This window comes from Festucalex cinctus, chromosome 6 (assembly GCF_051991245.1).
Source record: "Festucalex cinctus isolate MCC-2025b chromosome 6, RoL_Fcin_1.0, whole genome shotgun sequence".
Lineage (NCBI taxonomy): Eukaryota > Metazoa > Chordata > Actinopteri > Syngnathiformes > Syngnathidae > Festucalex > Festucalex cinctus.
In genome coordinates this window covers 15,393,821-15,406,379 of record NC_135416.1, presented here as the reverse complement: position 1 = coordinate 15,406,379, position 12,559 = coordinate 15,393,821, and the positions used below count along the sequence as shown (strand labels likewise).

The window sequence follows — 12,559 nt, the reverse complement described above, 5'->3', positions numbered from 1 at the left end:
CTTTCTGACTGTAGATTCTGTGTTTTATTATTGTGAGATTCACTGATTCATTTATTGTGAGACTCAGCGTTAAAGAAAAAAAAAATAACTGACACGTGACGTCATCAATATCCATATATTACTTAAAGAAATTAAGATGTGTGTGTTTTTTTCTTTCTCCTTATATCTGAACACTTCAACTTCACTTGTAAACCAGCATAGACTTCATGCTGGCAAGAAATTTCGTCACCATTAAAAAAATAAAATATGTCACTTTTTACAATATTTATAAGCTATTTTGAACAGGTCTACAAAAAGGCCACAAAATGTATCTAGCTAAGGTAGTGCTTTTCAATTATTTTCTGTTACACCCCAAAGAAGAAGAAAATCTGTCAGCCTGCACCTGGATCAAATTCACCAAAATCGTGTTACACAACCAGACTTGGTTTCACTAAATCTAGTCCCCCATTCATTCCTATGGGCAGTGTTACCAGGGGTCCGAAATCCCCATTCATTTGAATGGCTGGGTTACTAGGGGCTAATGGATTTAGTCGTTTGATTTCCCCATTCATTTTAATGGCCGGGCTACCAGGTGTCCAAATCCATCGATCTGTAGCCCCACCCTAAACTCAATCTAACACCCAACCCATTCTTACTGCATGAACTGTTCCCTAACGTATGCACAGAAGTACAAGGTATGCTACTCTGATGGGTATGCTGTTTTGACAAGACACCGGGCTACCATGGGTCCGAAATACCCATTCATTTGAATTGCAGGGCTACCAAGGGCGAACTGACTTAGTCGTTTGAATTCCCCGTTAATTTTTGGGAAGACAGCCAAGACGAACTTGCGTTATTTCTGGATCACAGTAGGCTACTGGCTTGGTCTCGACCGGTCTTGATAAAAATCCAGAGTCCATCTTGCGAGACGAGACCAAGGCACCTTAAAAGTGGTCTCAAGACCAAGCTCGAGAACTCCAACACGCGGCCAAGCAATATTGCTCCCTGGGAGCATTCTGTGCCACCAAACTGTACTGTCCAGGTTCAATCCCTGACCTTGCTCACATTATATGTTGAAAAGTACATCTTGGGGCAAAAAAGGTTGGGCAGCACTCATTATGACATTGCATGCGTACTTTGGAGAACAGTGATGTAGTATAAAATGTTACATACAATTCTAAATTCTATTCTACTTTCTGTCACCAAATTTTCAGGGGCGCTGAGGATTTGTTAAAAAAAAAAAAAGAAAGAAAGAAAAAGAAAAAGCCCTCGTTCTGCCCAGTATGATTTGGCAAATTCCCAAACACGGACCAAACACATGATACGAAAGTAGGGCCCTTTAACTGCTTGTTTAAACGGGACTTATTTAAAAGGCGCACCATTTTTTTTTGTGGTAAATGTTAGATGATTCACTCCTCCAACAAACCTGATTCAAATAATCAGCTCATTTGCAAGCTCTGTAGAAGACATAACAATCCTGCTCATTTAAATCAGGTGTTTTGGAATAGGGAAATATCAAAAACATACAGAATAGGGGGCCTCTAGGACCGCAGTTGGACACCCGATATAGACAACCAACCAATTTCCTTCACATTCACACCTATACACCTTAATATACATGTTTTTGGAATGTACAATACACACACCAAACGTGAAAGCCAGCTGCTATTGATATCATCATAAATTGTATGCTAAAAAAAAATAGGGTGTGGGCCGTGTTGGTTTAGATAAGAACACACAGGGATACAGGTTCTATTCCAGTATAACAGGTCTTATGACCATTGATATAACTATAGTGGAAAAATACAAACAAAAAGGCAAGGCTTGTTTATTTAATTTGCATCATTTGCACAGATGTCCCTTCTTTATGACACTACCGTTCTCAAATTTACATAACAGTTCCTGTGTGTCAAACATAGTTTGTTTTTTGTAGTTTTTTTTTTTATCCTTGCCTTTTTGGGATGACATCCATTTTACAAATCTATTTTTCCACTAATCTTTCAAGTAATGTGTAAGTTTGTTACCCCACCCCACTGTATTCATGAAGAAACATCTGTCCAACAATGTGCATACAAAGGCTACATAATGTAAACATACTATATAGTATTTGTCTGCATATTCACACACTGTTGGTTTAACCTTTCACAACATTCAATTATCAAATTAATCGACAACTATTTCAATAATCGAGTAATCATTTGGAACCATATTTTTAAACTTATTTGTTCCCAAAAACGTATAAATACTTTCTACTTTCAATATTACCATGCTCCCAAACACATATTTATACGTTCTTATGTTTTGTTTTTTTATGCTAGAGCATACAGAATGCTTTGATGCAGCCTCTGAACAGAAAAGAATGCTAAAGCAATGGTAGTTAAAAACGGCCAGCAGGTGGCAGCAGAGTATAAGAGATCAACCAGGGCCATGTTGCAAATTGCTGTTTCTCCCCACTGTTTTAAACAGATGTGAATAATGATGAACCTTAACTACTGTATATTCTAATGCTCATTGCTGCAAAATGGAAACAGAAATATACTTTTTTCCTGATGAAATAAGATACATAATCTTTGGTAGGTTCCATGTTTTTATAGCAATAGAACAGAATATTATGTGGGCCTGGCAAAATTAGTCAAAATCCAGTAAAACAGCCGGAAGTGAAGGAGGTTGCTTCAGTGAAAATGGCTGGGAGTGAATGAGTTAATTTAAAATTGTCCAAATCCTCTGATTTCAGCATATAAACAGTAGTTGTTGACTATGTTCAGTGATTTCTGTAGTCCTTCATGAAAGAAGACTGATTATCTCCTGTGTTTAATCAAAATAAGACATTTGCCAACATCAGTTTTTTCTTGAAAAGCAACAACCGAACCGGTAACATAACAATCCCCCTCTTTTAATCACTATATAAATACAAAGTACGAAATAAACACCTATCACTGGTTAATAAACAGAGATCAGGAAATGAATACTTTTGTAATATACTTTAATGCAAAATTAAAATGAATCCGGTTAGTTGAACTTTAATGCAAAATTAAAATGAATCCGGTTAGTTGATTAATCGATTCTAAAAATATTCAATAGAGACAGTAGCCTACTACTGTAGTATAAATTGACATCTGTCACATATTCACATAATTATAAGAACACAACATAAAAGTAGTCTAAGGCAGACTATTTTTATTTATTTATCTTGATTTAATACAAACAGATGAGCCAAGCAACAGATGATTTTGTATAGAATTCTATTGAGGCAAATTTATACATCCAATTCAAAGTGTTTGCACTACTCTGGAGAAAACCCCTGAATAGAATCATTAACATTTTGGAAAATAGCTACAGGCCGTCCACCATCTCTGGTATGACGCTCTCATCTTCATCTACATCCTCATTGACGGTTTTGCCAACCATCTGGAAGATGTCTTCAGCGGCGACGCCCATGGGCTCGGCCACCTTCACTGCCAACATGTCCAGACTGAGGACAGTTCCTTTGGGGAGCTTCACCTTGGCCACCACAGACTTCCCCAGCTGGGGAAAAGGAGCAGGTCAAATGTAAATGTGTATTGTTCTCTTAACAACCTAGTAATCATCAAGTAAAAGACTGTGGAGACACAGCAGTAATTACAGCTGTCTTTTTTTTTGTTGACTTTTAAAGGGGAAGTCAATAATAAGCCACACTAGTCCAAATACGGTATTGTGGTTATGGACTATGAGGTAAAGCACCAAAATCCAAGCAGTCTTTTTCAATACCAGAAGGCGGCCCTTTTGCTACTTGCTGTCGATTGAAAATGACATCACAGTTATTCAGGTCTCAGGTAACAACCAATCACAGCTCAGCTTCAGAAAACAGGTGATGAGAAGAGATGCTTGACTCATTAAATAATTTTCAGTAAAAAGTTCATATTTTGTCCAGAAGGAATTTGATAACTTTATTATTTTTCATGTACCGTTACCAACTTCCTCAGCACAGGTGATTGCATCATCCAGTCGACCGCAAGTAGAAAGTAGAAATATTACTTTTTAAAGGTATTAATTGTACATGAAAAATAATGAAGTTATCAAATTCATTCTGAACAATAGATTAACTTTTTACTGCTGAAAATTGTTCAGTGAGTCAAGTATCACTTTAAGAAGCAAAAGGCAGCCACTTTTATCCATCTCATGGCGGCCATTTTGCCACTTGCTATCGAGTGAAAATGACATCACAGTTCCTCATATCTCAGGTAACAACCAATCACAGCTCAGCTTTAGAAAACTGGTGAGCTGTGATTAGTTGTTGCCTGAGCAACTGTGATGTCATATTCAGTCGACAGCAAGTGGCAAAATGGCCGCCTCCTAAGATGGATAAAAATGGCTGGATTTTGCTTCGTAACTCACAATCCCCAAATGTAATGTTAATCAGAATGTCATGTTTAGACTAGTGAGGTCACATATAACATATTGTCAAGAAATGTTTAAGGTTGACTCTCCTTTTAAGGGTTTCTTTGCGCAGAGTATTCCGAGAATTTGAGTAACAAACACCTTTCTATGGAATGGCTCCTCACAGAGCAACCTCTTCTTGAGACCGCTTCCCAGTGCGAGCTCCACCAGTCGGACGGAACGAATCATCTCAGCCAGTTCAGAAGGCTCCAGAGAAGCCGCATGGTCGCTTCCCCTCCAAGTCTTGTCCAGTGTCACGTGGCGCTCTATGACCTTTGCCCCCAGAGCAGCCGCCGCCACTGAAATACTGATTCCGGACTCGTGGCCAGAATACCCGATTGGGATATCGGGGAATTCCTTCTGGAATTCCTGTTAAGACAAGCAGACAAGACAAGATAAGGCATGCTTCTACTGCATCATTCCATTGAATTGCAGTCACTTCTGTTGTATTTACTGTGATCACTCTCAGGTTGACATCCTTGGGTTCAAGAGGGTAGGTGCTGGTACACTGGAGAATGACCAACTTTTTATTGTGCTCCATCACGGTCTTATACACCCGACGCATCGTCTCGATGGACTGCATCCCACTAGACACCACCATGGGACGTCCTGACACACACGCACACGCAAGAGATGCATCATGGACTGTTCATCATCTCATTGGGTAGACAGTGGATCTTACCTGACTGAATCCACCTCTTAATATGACCACTGTCATGTCACAGTTACAGAATTAATCACTACTATGCAAAAGAGAGCAATGTAACAGCACACATGCGCCATGTGCATCCTCAGGGAAGTTCAGAGTCAATACTTTATGTAATTAATACCACGACAACGCACACAAATGTAAATAAAACATATTGCGCTCACCAGACTAGGGCTGTGCGAAATTCAGAATTGGATTGAAAATGACCCCTAAATTCCAATTCAATTTTTGAATTTGAATTGCGGTGGCAAACAGGAAGAAGAGTTGCAATTTAAATTTGAATTGCAGGAAGTAAAATTGAAATTCAAAGTGTTCATGATACAAAATTAAAGGACCATGCACTTCCTCAACAGATGTATGACTATGTGAATGACTCTTGCATAAAAATGACCAGTCAAGGACACCACAAAACTGTTGAACAATCATTTTGAGTTTTTCTTCTTTTTTTTTTTTGCCCCACCAAAAAAAAAAAAAAAAAAGTATTGCAAATTTTAATATTATTGATGTAGTGTATTTGTTCTGCATATCATTCTAAATAACCAAAAAATAAATATTAGGCCAACTCATATTATAGTACAGGGTGGAAACACAACAAGTCATGTCTGCCAGTCTGCCATCTTGTGGTGATATTACATTAAAAGCAGTCGTGGTCACTGGCGTCTGGCCGAAATCGCGTACCTGTAAAATAGTCACTTTTCACGAGACTCTAAAAAAGGCATGTTTGTACAACCGTAAACATTAGGGGTGTGAATTGCCTAGTACCTGATGATTCGATTCGTATCACGATTCATAGGTCACGATTCGATTCGATACCGATTAATCCCGATACGAATTTATAAGTCGATTGTTGCGATTTTTTTTCATTCAAATTTAGAAAATACTAATCAGTAAGCTTGTAGAGTGTAAGATTTATATGAAAATGTATTATTTATTTATCTGAAATTTCAGTCTTATAGAGGTTGTAATCTGTTTCATGTTTGAACAGCATTAAAATAAAATATTAAGGCTTAATGTTCCGTTCATATAACATTCTTCCATGCTCAAGGTGTGAATCCTAAAAAAAAAAAAAAAAAAATCGATTCTGCCGATTATTGAATCGATTCGAGAATCGCGCGATGGAGTATCGCGATATATCGCCGAATCGATTTTTTTTTTTAACACCCCTAGTAAACATTATATCCTCACAAAGAGTCCAAACCATTTTCAACACTTTTGGTCAATAATTTGTAATGACTTCTGAGGTCGTCGTGTATTTCTCTCAGTCGTCGTGTATTTCTCTCTCTCTCTCTCTCTCTCTCTCTCTCTCTCTCTCTCTCTCTCTCTCTCTCGCTCTCTACCCCCCCCCCCCTCTCTCTCTCTCTCTCTCTCTCTACAGTATATAAAATGCTCACCAACTTCCATAGAGAACTCCGCCAGAAAATGTCAAACCAACCTTTCTTGGCAGCCATTTCCAAATAAGGGAAGTTATTGGTGTCTCCTGAGCCCACTTTGATGAAAGGTACTTTAATTTCATGGAGAAACTCGACTGCCATCTAAAAAGTGCAATATGTAAGTTGTTATAACTTAATAGTAGTTCAAAGCTTAAAACCTGCAGATAAATAGAATGATGTATAGTAGTATAGTACAGTACAGTACCTCATCCATTGCAGAAGCAGTGAAGAAGATCCCCACCTCCTTTGCATATTTCTGCAGCTCCCTGTATTGCTCGTGGGTAAACTCCAGGTGTCGTTTGTGTTCACCATAGGTGTCACCCCAGGAGTTTTTGGTTTTGTAAGGGCGCTCTAAAGCACGTTTGTTAAACTTGTACTGCAGCTCACTCTTCTGGAACTTGGCACAATCAGCACCACAGTCCTGTCAAAGTAAGTACATTTGACATTTGACTATATCGACATTCAGATACACGAGTTAATCAGCAATTATTTTATTTTGTTACCATAGTATTTTATGTATTTGACATTTTATGATTAGTTTTCACTCATACTAAATTTCAATAACTGCTGTATACACATACATGATAAATTAATACTCACACACACACACATAGTGAACATAGTAAAATAATAAAAAAATAAAATAAAATCACGCAGTAAATTTGTCAATTATTACCTTTGCCATTTTGATCATTTTCTTGGCTATCTCAATGTCTCCCTGATGATTTTGTCCAATTTCAGCGATAAAAAAACATGGATGATCCCCTCCAATCATCCTACCTGGACACAGCTCAAACTCTAAAGGCATTTTGCTGACAGCCCAAACAAGTTTAGGAAAAATTAGAAGCTTGAGGTGTAATGAACTGGAGACGTACCAAAGTCGAAGAAGGTCGCAGATGCGTTGTAATTGCCTATTTAAGCCAACAATGGGCGTAGTCAAGTTCTCAAAAGTGGGAGTGGTTTACACATTTTCAAAGTGTGCTGTGATGTGCTGACATAAAGCGTGTTACAAGTGTGAATGTTTAGTACAAATGTAATACTTTTTTCTTTGCAGTTATTCCACAGTCCACACCACACGTCTCACACGTGTGTGAGCCCCTTACGGGAAGGTACAGTGTATCAGATATGACAGCACGAGAGTGAGGTTTGTGGTAAATAAAAGTTACAGAGCAGGAAACACAGATTCACAAGCGATGATGATGGTCTGGTACAAAATCCACACAATGTAAAAATGAAAACAATACAACAGTTTCAAATTTCAAAACTCTCAAAAACATGAAACTTGACTTACCCAGGCACAAAAATGAAGATGCGAGATAAGCTAAGCTAATTAATTAGCTTATTTTTGAGTCGTTTATTGAGATAAGCTAATCAATTTTATTCTTCCCTAACTGCATATCTGGGGCATTTAAAAACAGATATGCTATTCATATAATTGAAAGTAGGGGTGTTAAAAAAAATCGATTCATAATATATCGCGATATTTCATCGCGCAATTCTCGAATCGATTCAATAGACGGCCGAATCGATTTTTAAATGTCCAGTTTTGATGGAAAAATATTCAGGAAAATGTCCTACTTAGGGTTAGGGTTCACACCTTAGTCATGCAAAAATGTTATATTACTTAATGGAACATTAAGTCTTAATATATATGAAACAGATTACAACCTGTTTGTTAAATACAGTGGCTCACAGTTAGGACTGAAGTTTCAGATAAATAAATAATAAATTTTCATACAAATCTTACAGTGTACATGTACAAGTTTACTGAATAGTATTTTCTAAATTTGAGTTTAAAAAAAAACGCAACTCTCGACTTAGAAATTCGTATTGGGATTAATCGGTATCGAATCGAATCATGACCTATGAATCGTGATACGAATCGAATCGTCAGGTACTCTGCAATTCACACCCCTAATTGAAAGTATATTTATTATATTTCAGTTTTTGTGCTTTTCAAGGAGACTCGACTGGGACCCCTCTATTGACAAGCCACTACAGGCAGGGGCCTCAGTTTTATTACCTCTGAGCTTCAGGAAGTTCCTGCTCATCCAGCTTCCGATGTCAACATGATGAAGAAGGTGGGTGGACTTGGAGACCTTTATGTAACCGTTGTAGCAGTTAATTAAAATGGATCCCAATGTGACGAGGTCGCTAAATAATGAAGAGACGTGGACCTAAGGTTGATCCCTGTGGGACATCCAGTGAAATCAGACATGCACACTTGTGGTCAGGATTGGAGAATCCTGGTCCAGAAAGTAAAAACCCTGAAACAGTTTAGCTTTAGTCACTGTTGCTTCTACTCAACAGATGAAGATGAGCACGTTTACCTGAAATCTGTCTACTTCCTCTACTTGTTCTCCATTCATCAAGTTTATCTCATTATTTCTTGTATTTATGTGCAGGATCTTCGTTATGTTCTGCATTTGCTGTTTGGTTGATAACAGCAATATGAAATCATCTGCATAGTTTAATCCAGTTTTGCTGGAGTTGCGCACGTCAGAACAAGAGATTAATATTCAACATAATGGGAGCTCGGCAGAAACGTTAAACCACAGAACCAGTGTGGTGGAGGAGGAGTTTTGAGTTGGGACTTTGTTGGAGACAGGGAAACCAGTTTGACGGGGCTTCGTAATTAGCTTCAGGCTAGCTAGCTGGTCGGAGCGTTGGGGAGGTGGCGTACTTTGTGTTGATAATAATCTGATTGCTAAACCTGCATTTGCTGCATCAATTGCTAATGCTGAATGCTATCGTGGTTGACTCTTCAACAGCACACTCATCATTATCCCACCGTTTTTGCTCGATCCCCACAGCTATTGAAAGCTAGCTGTGAAGTTTAGCGCGCGCCAGTCTTCCATTGTAACATTGGAGGAGAGTTCTCGCTAACTTATTTGAACAAAAGTCGGCTTTATTATTTGTGTGTATTTTTTGGCTGTGTGAACAATTTGAGATATTTTAATACAAACACTTGGAGCATGTTTGAGGGGGAAAAGGAGGTGAGGATGTAGCAATTAGGCCAAGAATGTTGTCGGTCCTGCCGGTTAATCACCTAATTCCGCAGGGTGAAATTAAGTGAGGGCTTAATGTGGATGCCTGGATGCCAAACTTGCTGGAGTTGCTTTGTTGGTTTTTCCTGTACGGGTTGCATGATTTGGTGTGCCGTTACAGAAAGGCGGCTGATTCGCGGAACACGTTCGTGAGGGAAGTGGTTAAGGTGGTAAAGGGAAGCGGCAAGGTCGGCAGATGTTTTTTTTTTTAATTATTATTATTATTTTTTTACTTTCCCATGAAGAATAATTTACATTGTGACTCTGTCCGCTGATTCCGGACTGTGGACCAGTCAAATGTCCTGCCCAGTAGGCTCTATTTAGTGGTAATTGAAATTATAAAAATGTCTATTGAGGGTAATATTTGTGTTACAATTTAAAGTGGAAGTCAACCTTAAACATTTCTTGACGATAATATGTTATGTGACCGTCCTCACAAGTCTACTAAACATGACATTCTGATTTGTGGAATATGAGTTATGAAGCAAAATCCAGCCATTTTTTTTTCCATCTCAGGGGGCGGCCATTTGGCCACTTGCTGTCGAGTGAAAATGACATTAATGTTGCTCAGGGCTCAAACAAAGACCAATCACAACACACCTGTTTTCTGAAGCCGAGTCCTGATTGGTTGTTACCTGAGACCTGAGCAACAATGTCTCCTGATGTGATGTGATTGATGTAAACTGTAATGTGTCCGAAAGGAAAAAATGAATAAACTAAAACTAAATAAACTAAACTAAACATTGTCATTTTCACTTGACAGCAAGTGGCAAAATGGCTGCCCCCTGAGACGGATAAAAATGACTGGATTTTGCTTCATAACTCATATTCCACTAATACAATAATAACTAAAATACCATATTTAGAGTAGTAGGGCTGCTTACAACATATTATTGTCAAGAATTATTTATTTATTTATTTTTTTGGGGGGGGGGGTGTGACTTCCTCTGTGAGACTTTGCCTCTGCCTATTGTCTCTAACCGTAGCGATGAAAAAATATATAAAGTCATAACATTTTGCCTCATGCAGTTCAAATGGTCATCCTTTTGCTTTCAACTGCTCCTCTCCGAAAAACTACATCATTATCAAAATGTCAAACTCTGTTTAAGTTACACAAAATGACAGTATATTATCAGAGCCAGAAAGTTATATGCACAATATTGGCCAAAACTAACATTTACATTTTGCATACACCAGAAAAGCCCTCACTCATGCATGAATAACTGTCATACTTTTCTTTCTCATTCTTACAATATCTCTCTACCATATCTCTCACGCACTAACACTAAAAAAAAAAAAAAAAAAAAAAAAAAGAAAACATGATGTAAAAGTTGGTACGTTTGGAAAAATGTTTTGGTAATTTCCCCATCTGACTTTGAAAAAATGTTGAAAAAAAATGTCAACATGTTTAACAGATAAGAACAGAACACACAATGGAATCTCAAGACATCAGTTAACCACCACAACAGGTCTAACATACTCCAAAACTGCAGTAAATAAAAATTGATGTTGGGATTTCAGATACAACACATAACTTAAGTGAAAGGTAAATCCGTACTGTCCTAGCATCATAAGGTTTTTTTTGGTTCATGAGTTTTTATTGACAGTGTGAGAGAGTTTCTTTGCTGCCATTTATTGATATTGTTGTGAATGAGTTATTTTAAAAATAAAAATTAAATCAGTGTGACCTTTTTTGGGTGGTATATGATCAATAACACAAGGGACATAAGTGGTCAATATTTTTGGAAAACGTAATGAAAGCTATATCTGTCCCTGGAAGCTAGGGATGTAACGATATCCTTCATATCACGATACGATATCGCGATATGAAGGTCACGATACGATAATTATCACGATATATTGGGGGGTATTTAACAAAGATCACAATATTGTTTAAAAAAAAAAAAAAGAGCTCATACTAAAAAAAAAAAAAGGGGGGGGGGAAGAGCACAATATTGTGCTTTTGTACATAACAGCAATGCATGTAAACCACCTACAATCTCTAATAACAATATTGAGACACTTACTTGCTAATGCAAGCACACATTGATCGCTTCACAAGCAAATTCGGTTCCCCTTTGTCACGTTTGGGGGGTGTCGGAGGCAGGACCCAAATGCAGGGGGTAACAAAAACAGGGCAAGGCAGGGATGCAAGTAAAAAGGGGATTTAATTCAGAAAAAAGGTAAACAAGGTACTATGGCAAAATAAAATTAACAAGGTCAAAAATAAACTATAGCCACAAAAACACGAGGGCAACAAGGCATGGCATGGACTGAAAGAAAGCAGGGTAACTAAATACACATGGTAACGAGAAAACAACAGACAGCTGGGGGAGCTGATTGGTCAACACACTGGGAAGGGAAGACACACTCAGGTGGACGTGGTTAGACATAACGGGACAAGGGAAGAGACAAGGAATACATGACAAATAACCAAAAGAAAACAAAATCCCACCCCCACAAAACCAAAACATGACACCCGTTATCTGACAATTAGCATAGATTTTAAACATAGAAGGCCAAAACATCCCTAATGAAGATTAAATTGCACTAATAAACTAGCCACTAGAGGGTGCTAGAACTGCACAAATGGAAATCAACTTGACCTTTTTTTTTTTTTTTTAACAGATGTGTTCCTTTTAAATATTGTGAACAAGACGACGACGATATTGTGGCAGTTTTAATATCACCATATCACGATATTGCCTTTATCATTACATCCCTACTGGAAGCTAGGCCTTTTTTTTTTTTTTTTTAATTAGCTTTTGTCCAGTATTCTAAAAACACAAGGTGCTATTCACCATGTTTGACTAACCGTTAAAGTTTGACATGAACACGGATCCTAGATACTGTCTGTCATTTCTTCTATTCCTTCCACCATTGGGCTGTTCAATGCTGGCTTAAAATGAATACCATATGATATGATTTTGTGTGCACTGCTTTTATCAAATATTTTTCATGTATCAAGTGATACCACT

General features: G+C 37.9%; 1 protein-coding gene and 1 long non-coding RNA gene across 2 annotated transcripts in view; one reads left to right on the top strand and one right to left on the bottom strand.

The window, feature by feature from the left end:
• Positions 1–2,945: 2,945 nt before the first annotated feature.
• Positions 2,946–7,864, bottom strand: LOC144020508 (N-acetylneuraminate-9-phosphate synthase-like). Its single transcript, XM_077524066.1, has 6 exons — positions 7,211–7,864; positions 6,740–6,955; positions 6,537–6,636; positions 4,850–5,004; positions 4,498–4,764; positions 2,946–3,504 (listed from the first exon to the last, which is right to left on the bottom strand). The coding sequence occupies exons 1-6, from the start codon at positions 7,340–7,342 to the stop codon at positions 3,313–3,315; spliced, it is 1,062 nt and encodes a 353-aa protein (XP_077380192.1). The 5' UTR covers positions 7,343–7,864; the 3' UTR covers positions 2,946–3,312.
• The window catches only part of LOC144020513 (uncharacterized), a 25,261-nt gene continuing 19,195 nt past the window's right edge, over positions 6,494–12,559 (top strand). Inside the window, exons 1-3 of the long non-coding RNA XR_013283904.1 lie at positions 6,494–6,652; positions 6,849–6,963; positions 8,496–8,615. This is a non-coding gene — a long non-coding RNA (uncharacterized LOC144020513). The remainder of the gene's footprint in view (positions 6,653–6,848; positions 6,964–8,495; positions 8,616–12,559) is intronic.